General features: G+C 32.1%; 1 protein-coding gene across 3 annotated transcripts in view; it reads right to left on the minus strand.

Annotated features, from left to right (window-relative positions):
* Positions 1-19639, minus strand: part of Acap2 (ArfGAP with coiled-coil, ankyrin repeat and PH domains 2) — a 130761-nt gene that overhangs the window by 46186 nt on the left and 64936 nt on the right. For all 3 annotated transcript variants that reach the window (XM_071615204.1, XM_027936116.3, XM_071615203.1), the window contains 5 exons: positions 16614-16672; positions 14598-14781; positions 10634-10678; positions 7383-7478; positions 4836-4910 (listed from right to left, as the gene is read on the minus strand). In XM_071615204.1, the coding sequence (XP_071471305.1) occupies positions 4836-4910; positions 7383-7478; positions 10634-10678; positions 14598-14781; positions 16614-16672 (459 nt within the window). The remainder of the gene's footprint in view (positions 1-4835; positions 4911-7382; positions 7479-10633; positions 10679-14597; positions 14782-16613; positions 16673-19639) is intronic.

Genomic DNA, 19639 nt, shown 5'->3' on the forward strand with positions numbered 1-19639 from the left:
GAAAGACCTTAAGACCACAGTGTGAAGTGGGGATATTAAACTCACTTTTTTTTTTTTTTTGAAGACTATGGAATCACTCATAGTCTTGTCCAATCATTCTAATAACTCAAGTCTATATTTGAATGCAATTCAAACTTTCAGTTCTCCTCCAAAGATTCACACAGTTTGGAAATCAGAAATCCAATTATTTAAAATATTTCCTAGTAAATTCCAAAGTATTTTCGATAAAACTGCAAGATTGCTCCTCTCACATCAAATTTAAAACTCTAAAAATCAGTCTCAGAACTTTCAAAGTCACTCCTGCACCAATGATTAAAATTAGAATGCTACCTGTCTTGAGAAACATTTTGGCAGAGGCTGGATGACCACCTGCTGAGAGCTGAGATGTGAAGGACCTGCATTGGAGGGGAGGCAGAGTGAGAATCACCCAAGAGCCTTCTAAATCTGTCTACTAAGATGTGAAAAGGAATAGATCGAGTTCAGATTTTTAAAAATTAAATAAATCTGATATCTTTCAAACCATAAAAAGACATAATATAAAATAATAAAATGAAGCAGAATCTATGTCATTACATTTTTTCCTTTTTCCTTGAAAAACAAATTAGAGAAACTTCAATTTCTTCATTTAAAATTTATTTTATGCTATAATTTACTTTTTACTTTTATTTTTACTTCACAATGCTGGGGATTGAACCCAGAGCTTTGCACATGCTAAGCAAGCACTCTACCACTGAGCCACATCCCCAATATTAGGCCATAATCTATTTAATTATGCAGATCAGATTTAAGATAGTAATAGAAATAATTGACTTTTGTAACATTCTAAAGGTTTTACGTGTAACATCTGCAATTCTTTTTTTTAACAACCTTGATGCTACTTAAAACATAAAATAATGGAGCTGGAGGCACAAAACCTTCTAGGCACAAAGCCCTGGGTTCAATCTCCAGCGATGCAAAAATATAAATAAAATAAAATAAAAGTCTTCCTTGGATGTGCGATGCATTACAAGTAAGTGCTTCTCTATTTCTCTATTTCTTGAGACAAATTGTCTTAATTACTACTAATATCTATTAATATTTAAAGTACCTAAAATGTAATAGATTACAGTATTTAAAATGTAAAAGAATTCATAATGTAAGCAATTAATAATGTTGGGTGAAACATACACTGTTAGAATATCTCTGAATCTATTAGTGATCTGACAAGTAGGAAGGAATATCCAAAGGCAAAAGATTAAGTAAATGAAAACTGGAATCCAAACAGGCAAACAGCAAGGAATTCCACTTTCACCTTGAGGGCATTTGCTATCAGGAGGACTGGCTCTTTCATGTGGAGTTCCAGGAATAGAAGGGAAGCTAAAAGATGCTTTTCTATTGAAATTGCAAGCAAGACAAGACAGACCATTAATACCATTTACCTTTGAGATTATGATGAAGATTCTAGCCAAAAGATGACAACAACAACAACACACACACACACACACACACACACAAGACTTGAAACAAAGTATCATAACTTGTGGATAAGATTTTGTACACATAACATTCAAAATAATCCAGGGATATATATTACTATTAAAAGGGAATAAAGCAAGATTACTAATTTGCAAAATCACTACAGAAAAATAAAGTTTAACCTAATATAATAACAGAAGGAAACAGTGAGAAAATAAATTTTTAGACAATAACAAAAAAAAAAAAAAAAAAGAGTTTCAGAACTGTTAGTGATCAAAGCAACACAACCTGACATTTCTTAATGACTTCTCTGAGGAAAAGAAATAAAATAATGTGGAAAAGTGTCCAGGATTGTAATATTGAATTTATTATTTACCTAGCCATAATGTTGTAAGGACAAATGTGATAATCTTGTTCTGATCTTTCATTTCCTCATAATATATGAATACAAATAGTAAATTTGTGAACGAATAGGAAATACATCATAAAGAAACAACCCAAAGTCAGGTATGATGGCACATGCTTGTCATCTCAGCCACTCAGGAGCCTGCAGGAAGAGGATTGCAAGACTAAGGCCAGCATGAGCAACTTAGTGAGACCCTGTTTTGAAATAAAAAAATAAAAAGGACTCTGATTTGGCTCAGTGGTAGATCACCCCTGGGTTCATTCCCTATTACCCCCCCAAAAAAAAAAAAATTCACAAAAAAATATGCAATCTAAGTTTAGGAATAAATCTAACAAATTATATAAGAAAATCATAAAACCTTATGAAAGAAAGAAAAGAAAAAGGAAATAGAGAACACAACACAGTCATGAATTAAACAATATTATAAAACAAAGACATCATTTTTCTCTCAAATTGATTTGTAGTTCTAATGTAATCTCAATCAAAATGACAAAGGCTGTTTTTATGGAACCTGAAGAGGGGCTCCTGAAATTTACATGGAAATGCAAAACTAGTGTGATTCATTTTTAAAAAAGAAGTCAGAAAGTTACATATCAAGACTTACTATAAAGCTAATGTCTAAGACAGCATAGTATTGGCATAATTAAGACAAAAAGACTAACAGAATAGAGACCCTGAAAAACAGCTTCAGATATATGGAACATGAGGTATAACACAGGCTATATGACAAAACAGTGTGGAAGGAAACTTTTTAATAACTAATCTGTATCAACTAGCTACCAATGGAAGAGTAAAAGTACCTACCATCATATACAAAAACCCAATTACACATGGATTAGAAATCTAAGCATGAAAAATAAATCTATGCAGGAGAGAACTTTATGATCTTAGGATGGGAAGGATTTATTGAATAAGACACAAAAAACACCAAACGTAAGACTGAAAAGCTATATGAAAATTCAAAACATATACATGCCTCAAAGGGGCATATATCCAGAACATACAAAGGATTTGAAGAACAAGCCACCTGGCAGAAAAAAAGAGAAAGACTAATAGATATTTCACAAATAGGCTCCCAAGTGACCAACAGATACAGGGTAAGGGAATTGAACTCACTAGTCACTAAAGATGTATAAATTAAAACCACAATGAGATGCCCTTATCTACCCACTAAATGGGTAAAAAATTAAAACCCTCTCAATACAATGAGATGGCAAGGAGCACAGTACACTCTCAGTACTGCCTGCCAAGAATGGTGCAACATTGAAAAACAGTTCAGCATTATCTACTAATGGTGAACATACATATTCTCTTTGATACAGTTTCACTTCTAGGTATAAATCCATCATAAATGTTACATATACTCTAAGATGCGAATATGAATGTCCTTGCCATCATTTTTTCTTCAACTCATCAAAGCAATTCTTTAAAAATTCTAAATAATTACATTAGATATACTGTCCCTTAAATTTTAGTTGACTAGATTCTTTTATTTTGTGTGTGTGTGTGTGTGTGTTTTGTTTTGTTTTTACCTGTAATGCAGCCTTGCGTCAGCATTTAAGGGCAGAAAAAAAGTAAGTATTTATAATTAGCAAAAATACCACTATTTTCTTTAAAGGAAAACAGTTGTATATGTTTTAAATTAAATTAATCTCAGATTTAAAACTTAACCAGTTTGGGTCCTTCAGTACAACACTGAATTATGTACTCAATTGGGAAAGATATTAAAAGATATAAACTATCCATTAAATAATTTAACTTAAGCAAATATTCTCATATTTCTACAAACACCATGATCTTTATTTTAAATAAAAATGACTGGTCTCCGTATTTAACAATCTTTTAATGGGAATGTCATTAAAATAAGTTGTTCATCCAAATATGATATTGTACCTACTAAATATACAGAATTTTTATTCACCAAATTTAAAGTTACTCAACCAAAAGTTAATCTAACTTTAAAGAAAATATAAAGTCTCATCTGACAATAACTTGGAAGTAACTAATTTAAAGATAGTCTGGTAGAAAAAAAAATTCTTTATTTTTAAAATATGATTTCTCTTTAGCATAAATAATCCATCAAATTTTCCTTATTTTTATTACTGATTTTGTTTTTATTTTTTCCCATTAACATCTTTTATGTCAAATAAAGTCTACAGTATTCAAAATGCTAAATAAACCATAACAAAAGTTCATTTACTCATCAATACCAAAAGAACAGATTTAAAGAAGGGAGAAAGCATCTTGTTATATACTTGTATTATTGCATTCAATTTCTCTCTCCTTTTATTTTCAGATTGCTTCCCAAGAAACATTATTGACTATATAAGATAAAATATTATTCGGGTGAGTTTCAGGCATGTCACACTCAACTCCTTCAGCATGAAGGAATGAAAACTATTTAATACTGGAAATTTCATTTTTAAAAACATATTTTTCAAAAATACTAGTTTAGCTAGTAGGAAATTTAACAAGCTATGCAAGTTAAACATCATTCAGCACCACATGAGGTGGGAGTGCTGCCTAGGGTGACTGGCCCTGGGAAGTCCTTAACATTGAAACTGAGCACGCACACGCCACCCCACCCCACCCAACCCCTCTCTCTCTCTCTCTCACACACATACACACACACACACACACACACACACTTCATAGAAGGTTAGTGGTACCCAAAAAATGAATACTGTTTTAAATGCTAAGGGCCATCTTTTAATTTAGTTAAAGCCCTGAGAGATTAGGTTCTTAATAAACTGGTTTAAGAGCCTGACTTTAAAATATTTTGTTCTGAAATGATAATAAAACATATACCTTAATATCCGAAAACTATTTCACTTTTTGTGAAAAGAAAATTTAAGGAATTATGTAAGAATGCAAAGAATTTGTTCCAACACTAAGGTACCTTGCTTATGTCAATACTAATTAAACAACCAACTAAAATGGAAATTAATCTTCTTAAACTTTTCTTCTCAAGTACCTTTTGTTGAATGGTGGAATGTTTTTGCTCCATTTCTCTTTTCTCTTTTGCTGCATCCACAACAAGTCGATCTAACTGTAAAAGTAGAAAAAGAAAAAATTGTAGGCTTAAAAAAAAATCAAAGAAAAGAAGAGGTATAAGCATTTTTCCAAACCATATTCCAAGTTATTTTGTTGATAAACAGCAATATGTCACTCGATTTAAGTTTACCTAAAATGGTATTTTAGCTAAACTTTAAAGTAGAAGTTCCTATTTTTATGGTATTAAATCCTTTTCGAGAAGATCCATGTCTCAGCAAGGAAAAGAATTTTAAGTACAGTCAGGGTGCCAAGCACACATGATAGGAGGCCACCTCCTGGCCCCTGCAGTGATGTGTCAAGTCCTTGAATAAGAAAAATTACTCTAGTTTAAGTTGCTTGTGTATCCTCTCAAGTAAATTCTGCAAGTTATAATCAAAGTTATAAAAAAGAAACAATGGTAATTTTTCCCCAAACAGCAAAAAGTAGTGCAGCTAAATTAGTGCAGTCAGCTTCCACAAGTTCATAATAACGGATATGCCTCATCATTCAAGATGCTTCATGATTTCAAGTTGGCTTCCTACTAGTATAAGCAAATCTAAAAGGTATAGAACAATTAACTAAATAAAAGCAATGATGATGATGATGATACTAATAAATAATTAGTAATCCCTGAGTTTTAGATGGTATTATCTACCACTGAATTATTGAAAGAACATCCTAACCTGCCCCCTCCAAACAGGCCATATTATCCCCCACACACTATAGAAGTGTGACTTATCAGATGCTTTTCAAGTGCCTACAAATTTGTTTGATGTCTGTGAGGGTAACAAGGAGGAAATTAAGTAAAACTGAAATTAATAAAAGTCTAAAATATATAATGATTTCTATTTGTCAACTCCAATTTAATTCATAGTCTTTATAAATTATATTTAATGTACGGTAAGGTTACAGTCCAGTGTATGCTAAATTGTAAGGAACGCCTAGAACCTAGGAAGGCCTTACCTTCCCCTAAGCCTGTACTGTCTATATCTTCCTACAACACCCTACCTCCCCACTATATGGTAAAAAAAGACCAGCTATTTCTAATATCTACTTTCTTCTTCTTCCTTAACAATAGAACCCCCAAATTATAGCATTCTGGTATTAAGGCTGTATTTCCCAGGTTTCCTTGTAGTGAATGTGAACTTATGACTAAGCACTGGCCATTGGGAGGTATATAAAGTAACAAGTACAAGGAAATGTCCTTAAGGAGGCAGAATGTGTCTTTCTTTCCCTTTTCCTCTGATGTTAACTGGTCTTTTGAGTATGATGGCTAGAGCTTGATCAGTCACTTTGAATCATGAGATAGAAGCAAACTATGTACATCTGCATCCTGAGAATCAAGTGACTGGCCATCATACCATGCATTTGACTTTTAGAAGACTTTGACTTCTTTTACAAGAATTGAAATTCTGTGTTAGCTACAGTATTCTCAATTTTCTATCCCTTACAAACAAACCTTATCCCAACTGATATACACAGGGCACATAGTTAACAGTCTGGTGACTTGTTCTTTCTTTCGAAAGTTAATATAGATGATGTGTGATTCACAGCACAAGCCATACTTGCCATACTGCCCCCACACCATCTCCACATGCATCCCACACACATACGTCGGTTAGTGATTGCAATTCTCATTTCACTCTGTTTCTCCAATTTCCCTAGACTCTGTTTTTCATCCTTAATCACCTCCCTTCAAAAAGTATACTGAACCATCTTGGGAAAGAATACCACCTAAAAAGTTCAAGAAAACTCATCAATCAATAAATAACAATGTCCCTAGGGATTGGAGGTGTGGTGCAGTACTAGAGCACTTGCCTAGCTCACTGTAGGCCTTGGGGCTCATCCCCAGTATCAACAACAAAAAGGGGGGGGGGGGGGACTTCAAACATATTTAACATAAAATTCTGATCAAAAGTAAAAAATAATTTCTATACATATAATATTCTTATGCACACACTTAATTCTAAAACACACAGATACCCAAATATGTCTGTGTGCAATGAAAATTTTTCAGCTGCATAATTCTAAGGTTCTAAAATGTCACTATTCAAATACCAAAATATAACTTTTAGAAAAATGAAAGCAAGTTAGAATAAAACTCAATTATTCAAATATAAGAAATTTAAAAATAAATCCAGCTATGTGTCCTTAAAAATACACATTATTATTACATTCTCCTTTTTAGTACCCTCAGATAAAATCTATAGCATAAGATTATTTTTACCTTTAATTTCTTCCTTTGTTACACATTTAACCCATGCATATAGATTCTGCTATAGAATCAAACTTCTTTATTAAGTAAATGAAACATCAAATCACCCAATATGCTTTCAAATACAAATATCAAGGGCTGGGGATGTGGCTCAGTGGTAGGACTGCTTACCTAGCATGCATAAGGCCAAGAGTTCAATCCCCAGCACCCGCCCCCCCCCCAAAAAAAAAAATCATATATAATACAGAATCAAAAAATACAGTTCAACATTACCTGTGCTCCAAGATCTTTCATGTAGGGCCCAAGTTCACTAAATAGATCATATCCTTGATGAAAGAAGGCCAAATGGGCATACATAAAGGATAACATCTAAAAGGGAAAAAAAATGCTATTTTAAAATCAATTCCTTAGGTAAGTATTTGGGAATTTAAAATTTATTGTACAAGAACTCAAAATGTAAAGCCTACTTAAAACTAAGTCATTTTTCTTAAGAGTATTTATTAAATATTTGCAAATACTATCAGAAAAAATTATATATTTAAAATTTTTTCCAGTGGTTTAAAATTTTAACAATGCACAAACTTTTAGTTGTTTATGTTTTATCTAGATGATCAAATTTTGTTTATTTTATTCAAATAATCAAATTTTCAATAACTTCACTATCTTTCTAGGAACAATAGAAAATATCAATATGTTCCTTGAAATAAATTCACTGGTAAACCTTAAGCAAATAAGACACAAAAAGATAAGAAGCGGAAATACATAAAGCTCTTAAAGCAATCACAAACACTTTACAACCTACAAGATCATTAATAACAATGTAAAGTAGGGAATGCTCAGTTTGTTTCTCAAGATATCAAAAATAAACTGAGTCAACATACTTTGCCAACATTGAGATTTCTTTATATTCATTCCACAAGTTCAAAACTGACATTAAGGGCTGAGCTATTTTTCCAAGTTTTTCTATATTTTACTTAGCCAAAAGAAAAATTATCCGTATTTTTATTAGGTTTTACATGGAAAGGAATTATATAATTAAATGTGAAATATTAAGAAAATATTCAAACATCCATGTTATTTTTAGCAATCTCAAGCATCTGTTTAATTCTCTGAAATCTAAAGTAGGTCACAAGGTCCTTAATTCTCAAGAATCCTCCACAGAAAATTCTGTTTCTAGGAGAAAAAAACAATTATACAAAAGTTGAAAACACAAAACTCACAAAAAGAGAAGCATTCTAGAATTAGAACATGGTAATGATTATATAACTTTATGAATATAATTTTAAAAACACACAAAGTTCTTTTTAAAAAGAGGGTAGGCAGAAATTAATAGCTAGGACTACAAAAAATGTAAAATCTGCCTATACATCAAAACTCATATTAAAAGATAAATGACAAACTAGGAAAAAAAACATATGACAATGAGTTAATAACTTTAATATGTAAGGGATGCTACAAATCAGTATGAAAAAATGAATACTCCAACAGAATAAGAGAAAAAGGACATATTACAGGTTATGCAAGTGGCCAAAACAGTGTGGTAAAAAAATGCTGAAACTCACTTGAATTAATGAAATGAAAAATTCAAAAATGAGATCACAATTTCTATCTACCAATGGTGGAAGAGAGAGGAAAACTGTAATGCATGGAGAAATGTTTATACACACACACTATTAGTGGAAATATTATATAACCTTTGAAATTAAACAATATTTTTAAAAAACCTTACCGAATGTTTAACCTCTGTAAGTAATCCCTTCTCTATGAATCTATCCTAAAGCAATAATCAAATTACTCATTAGAATGATCACTAAAATGCTATGCTTTAATGTCAAAAACAAGGAAATTACTTAAGTATTCACTCATAGGTAAAGGTAATCTGCAAGACACTCCATGTGAGCAAACTGAAACCTGCACAGCATATCAAGTCTTACCACCTGTTTTTGGATGGCCCGTAAGCTAAGAATGGCTTTTATGTTTTTAAATGATTGGAAGAAAATGAAAAGAACATAAGAAATTCATGATATGTAGAGATTATATGAAATTCAAATTTTTGTGTCCATAAGTAAATGGCTTATTGGAAACACAGCCAAAACTATTCATTTATATATGAACCTATATCTGCTCTCTCATTACAAGGGCACAGCAGAGTAACAGCAACAGAGATCACAAGGCCTGTAAAACCTATCATATTTACTACCTAGCTTTTACCCCCCTACCAAAAAAAAAAAAAAAGTTTGTTCATCCCTGGTACATTTAAGTGGTAGAATTCTACCTGATAAAAAAAAGCATCATAAAATATTACTGTCCACCCATTATTGTCAATCTGGAAAACAAGCATAGTATAAACAGCATTTAAAAACAGTAAGTATAACCTAATTACCTGGTAAGATACAACATGAATATAACAAAGTTTAGGGAAAATCTAGGTGAGAACATTTAAGTACGTAGTTTTGGGAGAGAAAAAAAAAATTTATCTGCTAACAAATTCAAAGAGAACATATTATTTTGAAAGTTCTCAAAAAAGAGTGCCACACCACATATATACCATCCCGCTGCTCACTTTCTAGTTGGCTTTAAGATCAAAGGAGGAGGCAGGTATTAAATATATATCATTGTCACTGGAGACAAAAAGGTTAAGAAAAAAAAAAAAAAAAAACAATGATCCTCAAATTTCATCCCATTCATTTTGTAACTGGACACCAAAGAACAAACCAAAAAACTGACACATCAACTTTAAGGAAAAAATTATCCAAATGATACTACTCACTTAACTACTCAATCTCAAAATATTTTAAAAGTCTATTTTATGTGTTGTACATATACTAAATGCTCAATGCAATTTGGTGAATAACAATTATACAAAAGATGAAAAGACAAAACTCAAGTTTGTTTATAGAGAAATATGCAAACACTTTGAAATAGTTATGCAGAATTTTTTTTTTCTTTTTTGGTACTAGGGATTGAACCTAGAGGCTATACCACTGACTAAATCCCCAGCCCTTTATTTTGAGACAGGGTCTTGCCAGTTTGCTGAGGCTGGCCTCAAACTTGTGATCCTTCTGCCTTAGCTTTCCAAATTGCTGGGATTACAGGAATGCACTACCACACCTGGTTCAGCTGTGCAAAAAAATTCTAAGAATAGGAATGAGAGAAAATTCAAAATCTAAAAGCTATAGTATTTCATTTTTATACATTTCAAAGCAAATTCTGAAATATTCTCATAGGCTTTTACACAAACCATTTGCAGTTATCCACAAAATAGCACTGAGCATTTAGTATATGTACAGTGCTGTATTAAAATAATAGAAAATAAATGCATTCACAGTGCATTAATAGATGAGGCACATAAACTACAACAAGAAGGAAACACAATAAATCATTTCTGTGATATAAGATATACAAATAAAGATCAAAAATAGCAATTATCAATCAACCAAGTATGTATATACTAGATGCTGCTATAAATACTTATATAATTTTACATTAAAATATTTAAAACATTATTTCAATTAATATCTTACTGATTTTAGGATTTCTGATCTCCTTTTTGATTGAAGGACATTAATCTAAAGGAAAATACACTTGGTTAATCACTTATGCATTATTTAAGAAACTAAACCATTTTTCAATATTGTAAAAACTGTTTATCCTGATGGTTTAATACTTTCCAAAATAAGACCAAAGCACAAGTTTTTAATACTTTGACCCTTTTTCTGCAAAAAGTTAAGATGAACATACCAACAAAATTCTCAACCATTTTTAACTCAATAAATACTTGGCTATTTAAATTATAATATCCAAGTGATAGAACTATTTTGATATTTGAATTCTGAGAATTCCATATTTTTCTGATCTTACCTTATCTATTTGCACATCAACATACAGCCTGATTGCAAATTCTTCTCACTGTATCACCATATCCTCTACTCTAGACAGTTGAAATAGTCTATGAACTAGTCTCTGTTTCCCCTCAATTCTGTACAATCCATGATCCACGTGGGCACCAGAACGATCTTTTGAAAATATAAATAAGATCCTATAGTTTAAAACCCTCTGTGTTCCTGCTCTGTCTGGCAAGGCCCAATGTGATGAGGCCCTAGCCTCCCTCTCCAACTACCTTTCAATTACTTTCTCCCTGCTGGGCTGCAGTTGCAGCCACAACCCAAGACCTCCCTCCCACCAGCTTGCCTCTGTACTAGCTGTTCTGTCTATACTCTGGATGTGCTGCTTTCATGGGCTTGAGGCTATCTCTTACTAGTCAGCCCTTAACTACCTCATCCTCACAAAGGTCTAATGCAGTCCCTCGCACACTGTCTAGCACATTGGCGTGATTAATTTTACCTGCAGCATTTAAAACTACCATACGTTTCCTTATTGTTTTCCCCCCCCCCAAGCTCAAGTATTAGTTTCATAAGATCAGGATCTTTGCCTTAATCTTAGCTTTAGTCCCCCAGGCAGCACACATTAAGCACTCAATTCCCTAAATAAAATAATGAACCTTAAATATTGTAACTAGACTAAACTTAACAAAAGACAAGTAACCAATAGATTTGCCTTTCATGGGATCTCTTGACTCTAGAATCATTTACTCTTTGCTAGTACTGTTAAAAATTTATTAATAATTATTATTAATATATCCTTCCTGCTGAATTCTCTATTTTATAATTTTAAAGCTTTGACTATAAGACAAAAAAAGAACAAGAAAAATCTATATAACCTTCTAAAAGCCTAAATAACCTCAGTGCTCTCTGCCACTGAGGTACATCCCAGTCCATTTTATTTTTTATTTTGAGATAGTATCTCACTAAGGCTGATCTCAAACTTGCAATCCTCCTGCCTCAGTCTCCGAAGTAGCTAGGATCACAGGTGTGTGCCACCATGCTCTGTTCTAAATAACTTCTTTTAATTAAGCATTAGTTTGTTTTGCATGTCTATTTCAAACCCCACTGCGTTTTGAGCTCGAATATTAATATCCAATAGAAATAGAAGCAGAGACTGAGAACAGCCTAAGATACAAACTTTGAAAACTATTAAAACTGTTAAAAGTACCTGTTTTATATCCCTTTTTTTTTTTCTATTTGGAAACAAAAAACTGCATTTGCATTCTTGAAAAAAAAAACAGTACATTCAAACAGAGACATTAAAGCATAATAAACTTTATACCTTTGGATATTTATTACTATTCTATAGTCACAAAATAAAGTGAAACAACAGTTCTCATCAGAAAAATCAAATATTTTTCTGAGGCGGAGAGAGGTTTGAACACCAAAGGAAATGGATTATTTATAAGGTGTAAGTTTGAAAGTATTGAATATTTTAGCTAAACTCCCCTCACATATAAAAATTCATAGCATTAAGTATTTTGCTCTTTCAAAAAAAAAAGTTTATTACCTATTTTTCAACCACTGGACTAGAAGTTAGGGATACAATCTTGGAATAGAAAAGATACATAAATACATCTTTACAGTAAATGTGCAAAGTGATCTAAATGCAGTAGAGGCAAGAATGATTCATTCTTGGAGAAATCTGCATAATACTGACCATAGGGATGACAGACAATCAGTGACAGGGCAGGTAAAGTCAGTGTTAGGAAGGCCAATTGTACAAGAATACCTCAATGCTCCATACACAAAACAGCAAAGATAAGGAAAACCAATTTAAGAGGTAAATGAAGGGCGTTTCCAGAGTAGTTTGTAGCTAGATATGGTAATTTAGAATAAAAATAGCTAGTATGATTCTCCCATTTTGAACTTCTAAGAGGCTAAGTGAAAGGAAAAGACAGAAGCATTTTTATTTTTTTTTTATTTTTTTTTGAGAGAGAATTTTTTAATATTTATTTTTAAGCTTTCGGTGGACACAACATCTTTGTTTGTATGTGGTGCTAAGGATCGAACCCGGGCCGCACGCATGCCAGGCGAGCGCGCTACCACTTGAGCCACATCCCCAGCCCCAGTTTTAGACACACTGAGAATGGGGCACTTCTGTTAAAAAATAGATTTTTTTTCTTCCATGTACAGGTTGAGCAATTCAAGCAAGGGACATGATGAGGATGTCAAAGAATAAGAAAGTAAGAAGAGAGGGGACCAAAGATGAAACCCCAAAAAGAAGACTGAGAATTACAGATAAAGGAGAGAAGGCTGAGAAACAAATTGAAACTGACAAGAAACAGGAGTTAGAGGCGAACCTAAAAGGGGTTTCAAGTAAATCAAGGCAAAAATATATTTCAAGAAGGAGGATATGGTCTACCATCTCAATGACACAGAAGAGCCAAGTAGGATAAAAATTAAAATATGCCTAAGGAATAAGACCTTTGTATGAGCCACTTCAGAGAAGTGTCAGAGGTGGCGGACTCACGCTGTGGCAGGAAAGGGTATGAAAATGAGGTAGGACACAGGACAGAGCAAACACAGATGACTCTATTCTACAGAATAGAGTCACAAACGGAGTATACTGCATTTTAAAAAATTTAACTTTCCACCTACTGAAAAGAAATTTAACTAGAAAAAAAAATCTTAAAGTTCAGTTTCTACTGTTCTGCCAAGTTTCTGTATACAGAAAAATATTTTTTAAGAAATACCCTATAATCATCTTGAAGTCAACAATCTGTAAAGGGAGATCTGGACGAGGGAATTCCCTAAGCTTTTAAGCTTTAAACTCCATGATGTAGCAATATAATGTACATGTGAAATAATATCTTATGCCTTCATTTTTCATGTGTCTTGAATTCCTTTGGAAACCTATCACATTCAAACTAGTTTTAATTATACATTGGACAAAAGATCACAAGGAATGTACCAAATATGGATCTCTAGGGTTTTTGTTTTTTGTTTTGTTTTGTTTTGTTTTGTTGTTATGGTTTTTGTGGAGCTGGAAGTCAAAACCAGGGTCTCGAGCATGCTATGTAAGAGTTCTACCATAGAACTACAACCCTGGCCCCAGATCTCTAATTTTTAAAAGTAGTATCTAATGCAAAAATATGAGAACACTACTTCCAGAAATATTTTTCTTTTGGCAATACAGTGAGCCTTAATACTTGTAAGAATCTACTCTATAGAAATAATCAGAAATGTGGCAAAGGATGTATATATAAAGATGCTAACATAAAATTAATAAAAATTATATTTTCACTATTACCAGAAAAAACTGCCAATATTATAAAAGTCTGATGGTCATCTATTAATTAAATTGACCTATCAACTCCATAGAATAAAATACATATAGCAATTTAAAATGCTTTTTAAAAACATTCCAAAATGGGGGAAGTTATAATTAAGTTAAAAGAAGAATTCGAAATCAAAGACATACATGTCCACACACATGGGTGTATGTGTACACACAAAAACATTTAGACAGGTGAATTTTTTTCACAAAAGATCATAATTTAATTCTAAACTCAGTGAAAAAGTGCTATTTTTTCTTTTTAGTCCAATCAAACACAACACCCTATTTAGTAAAACTGAAAACATATAATAATAAAATACATACCTGAAGCACATAGTCAAGGGCTATGTGTCGAAAACACTTTCTTGTGGCTGTCAGAATGTTTGTGGCTTCCTCAACTTCATGCTGCTTATTTCTTTGTACTTGGGCATTTTTTACTAATGCATTTTCTTTCTCTTCACTGACTTTTTCAAACTGCTTCTTGGCATCTTTGAATTTTCTAAGATCTCTAAAAAATAAAAACAATGAAGCTTTCATGAAACTTTCTTGATCAAAAACTTTTGACAAAATAGCTTTTGAATTTAATTCTTATGTTCCTCCATTTATTTATTTAATTGTGCACTGATATTCACTAGCTCTTCCAACTAAAATGTATATTATTTTCCACTAAGGGGTTGAGTATCCTTTTCAGAAGTATGCCTATGACCAAAAGAGTTTCAGATTTCATAGTTTCCTGTTTGGGGGAATATCTGTGTAGACTTTAGGCATCCCTAATTCAAAAATCCAAACCCCAGTATTCAAAAAGTTTCAGATTTCAGATTTGGAGTATTTCAGATTTTAGATTAGGAGTATTTCAGATTTTAGATTAGGTATGCTCTACCTGTATATATAAGTCCTGATACTGCAAGCTAACATTTTATTGTAGGAATCTATATAACTTGAGGTAAAAATGTATAATGTCAAATTAACATAACAAAAACAAAGTAAATTTTTTTCTGAAAATGAATCCATAGGCATGTGCCATGATTTTATCAGATAATTTTTAAACAGTAATACACATAGGGCACTTGTATAAAATGAAGATTCCAAAATCCTTTCCCAAATATTACAATTCATTAGTCTTTGTGATTAATCCTGGAAATCTGAAGAGCTTTTTTTTTGGTGGGGGGTCATTTTGTTTTTAGACACACCTTCATTTTACTGCTACAAGGAAGTATCAGGTCAAAGGACACCAATAAGTTTCCCACACACACACATACACACACACACAAGTTTCTAAAAGAATTATGGCAGTGACAGCCAACCACATCCCTTTCAATATTAAATGTGAAATCCTTGATTTGATAATGATTTTAGGTACCTAATACAACATCTCTTCACTTTCACTATTAGGGAATTAGATAAAATAACTTGCAGATGAAAGGTTTTTTAATTTTAATAAAATACATCTAAAAGAGACTTTCTACACTCTGTAACAAAGATGACATAAATTTTTATGTATACATTCTATGAGGACAGTCTGAGTGTTAATCTATTATGAAGTAATTATAAAGATTGTCAGGGCTGGGGACATAGCTCAGTTAGTAGAATGGTTGCCTTGCATGCACAAGACTCTGGGTTCAATCCTTAGCACAACCAAAACAACAACAACAACAACAAAAGAGTCTGAGATATCATCTCCAGGATAAACTCTAAAACTATTCTGTTACTATTCACATCTTATAATCTCTATAATTTATTCTGACTGCAGTATTATAATCTTATAAAAGTCTCAGGAATTAAAAGAGAAAAACTACATTATTAACATGGGAAGACTTTTTAAAATTTTTTGTTCAGTTTTATTTCACATACAAAATATGATAACTGACATAAAAGGTCACATAACACAAAGTATGTGCTTCCACAACTCATTCTCACATATTACATTAATCTTCTCTTCAAAGAAAAATACCACAGAACAAGAGATAACTTAGTTTTCTCATGGTTAACTAATAGTATTTAAACCACATTTGAGTTTTATATATATACATAGGTATATACATAAACGTATTTTTATAGATACATATAAAGGCCACTATATTTTTAATTTACACCCATAACAGCCTTAGCTATGTATTTTGAACACATACTCATGATATAAATGATTCACTGAAAGACATGCTATCTGATTCCCTTATATTATTAACTCAGGGGAAAAAAATGCCATATTCATTACACAAAGCAAACAAAAACTCCAATATTTTCAGTATTTCATTGTCCATAATTTCGTTCAAGATACCAATCCCCAGATGTGATCATTAACTGGTTATTTTTCCTTCCTCTTCACTGCAACTAACTTACTCTTTAACAAAGTTCTGAAGTTGTGCTTTAATTGATCTCTGAGTTTGGTCAAACAGGATCTAAAAGATAAAATATTAACATTGAGTAATTAGAAACATAAACAAAATAATTTTCTTGTAGTTTTATAAATATGACATCAATATTCCAAATCTAATAGCACCCATATTTCTTCTTATAAAGACAACAAAAGAAATAACCATTTAAAAAAGAAGTTCAAACCAATTTTAAGCTAATTTCATTTGTCTCAAAAATAAACATGCTTCTATTTACAAAGGAAAATAAAGCTTCTTTAACACTGAAATAGAATGCTCAAACAGTAAAGTGGCCTGTTTCCTTAATTCTAATGCAGGCTTTGGAAGACAACCAAAAAAAAAAAAAGAATATAAATTCTACTCCTTCCACTGCTGATATTTCTTACACCAATATATGGAAGCACCGCATAAGAAAACAACTCCAGAACTGCCTGATACCTTAATTAGATTTTACTTTTGGAAAGACTAGAGGGTGTAAATAAATTTTTTAAAAATTGTTCGATTATTTTCATGGGTGCTTTGTAATTATACATAATGAGATTCATTATGCCATATTTGTACGTGAACAATTTGATCAACCTAACATCTTCCCTTTCCCTCTCATCTTCCCTCCCCTGAAGCACTTGCTCTACTGATCTCCCTTTTATTATATTATTATATTATCATTTTAATTAATGTGTTATAATTATAAATGGAAAAGCTATATATATATATATATGTATATACACGCTGTGTGTATATGTGTGTATATATATGTATGTATAAACATACATATATATGTATATGGGTGGTATATTCAAACATGGACACAGCATAATTTGGTAGCTTTTACTACTCAGTACTTCCCCATACCCTCCCTTTTTCCCTCCCTCTCAAATCCCTTCCTCCACTCTTTTTGTCTTCCTACTATTTTTTTCAAACCCACTCCTCTTTTTTTATAAATTCCTTTTTTTCCCCATCTCCACATGAGAGAAAGCATTTGACCCTTATCTTTCTGAGTCTGGCTTATTTCACTTAGCATAATGTTCACCAGTCCCATCCACTTATCAAATGATAAGGTGATATATTTTTAATTCAAGTAAAAACTATATAGTCCTTTGGGTTTAAAAAAAAAATCACTAAGATTAGAGCCAAGAATAAAGTCTTATTCCTAAGGACAATATTTTGCCCCACTTAAATGATATTCCATACTTTTAACAGTGTTTGCTCTGATTATGGTAAATTTCATAGGACTTGTCACTGGAATTCCAAGTACTTCACAATTTACAGAATTATTTCATTCAGAGTTTGAAAAGGAGATCATGAACAGAAAAAAAATCAATATTTAAAACAACAAAAATTCCTGTGTCCTTCCATTAATTAAAAATAGCACCACAATTTCATTCTCTCCAAATTTGGACTTAGCACAGGGTTGTAAAATCTGTCATTTATTTCTAAGAAGAGAATGACTTTTTTCTGTTATATTAAACCCAAAGTAAGCAGAAGAGAGAAAATAGTTAAGTATCAAAGCAGAAATCACCTAGTTAAAAAAACAGAAAATCAATATAGAAAAGTCAGTGAAATCAAAAGTTGGTTCTTTGAAATTATAAAACTGATAAATTTCTAGCCAAAGTGTTCAGAAAGAAAGACAATGACAAATACTTTAAATACTAACAATAGAGGTTATTTCACAGCAGGTTGTATAGGTTTTAAAAGATAACCTATGGGGGTGGGGCACAACTATAAGTCTATTACTTGAACTGAAAATGGACACATCCTTCAAAGACAAAACTACCAAAGATAATGCAAGAAGAAACTGATAACATTAGCAAAATTAAAGAAATAGATCTATAAAGTTATGCACTTACATAAAACATAGCAATCCCACTCCTAAAGAAATAAAAACTTAGGTTCACACAAACACCTGTACACAAAATTTATGGCAGTTTCATTCCAAAAAACAATGGAAGCAACCCAGTGTCCTTCAACTATGAAACAGAGAGACAAACTATGGTACATCCATACAATAGATTTCTACTCAGCAATAAAAAGGAACAACTATTAATGCATACAACATAGAGGAATCACAATGCATTTTGCTAGGTAAAATACAAACTATGATTTTTTTGTGTGGGGATGGGTCTCACTGAGTTGATTAGTGCCTCACTTTTCCTGAGGTTGGCTTTGAACTTAAAATCCTCCTATCTCAGCTTCCCAAGCCACTGGGATTAAAGATATGTGCCACTGTGCCTGGCCAAACTGTACAATTTATTTGGCATTTAAGAAAAGATAAAACTGTAGGAATCAGCAATTTCCAGTAGCAGGAGATTAGGGGAAGGGTTGACTGGTACAGGTGAGGAAGAGTAATGGGAGGACATTCTGAGGATTGATGGACTATTGTGCATCCAAATGTATGCATCTGTCAGAACCATAAAGTTATATATTGAAAGAAATCCATTTTTTTACATTTAAACTTAAAATAACTACAAAAGATGAAAAACATAAGCATAAATATTAACACAGAGATTTTCTAAGTCCATTAAGAAATAACATGAATAACTAGGTTGATTGAAAAGAAACATTAAGAAGTATAAACCAACAAAACACAATACCCATGCTTCTCAAGAAACACTAGCAACCTTCATGAAAATCAACCATCTAGTAGTAGGGCATAAACTAAGCATATGGCATTACATGGAACATACTGACTGACTTCAATGAAATTCAGTTATACTATAAATTAACATTAGGAAGAGTGAACTACTGACACAAGGCAATAATATAAATAAATCTCAAAAATTTTACTCCAAGCAAAAGAAGTCACTCATGAAGTTCTAGGAAAAACAAAACTACTTTATGGAAGAAAATCATATTAGCACTTACATTTGGGAGTGTAGGTTGGGACTCCCCAATAAGAGGCACGAGAGAAACTTGGATAATGGTAATTAGTTATATCTTAAAAAGGATGAGTTACAAAAGTGCATGCATTTGTCAAAATTCATTGAATGGTACACT

This window comes from Marmota flaviventris, chromosome 8 (assembly GCF_047511675.1).
Source record: "Marmota flaviventris isolate mMarFla1 chromosome 8, mMarFla1.hap1, whole genome shotgun sequence".
In the NCBI taxonomy this organism is placed as follows: Eukaryota; Metazoa; Chordata; class Mammalia; order Rodentia; family Sciuridae; genus Marmota; species Marmota flaviventris.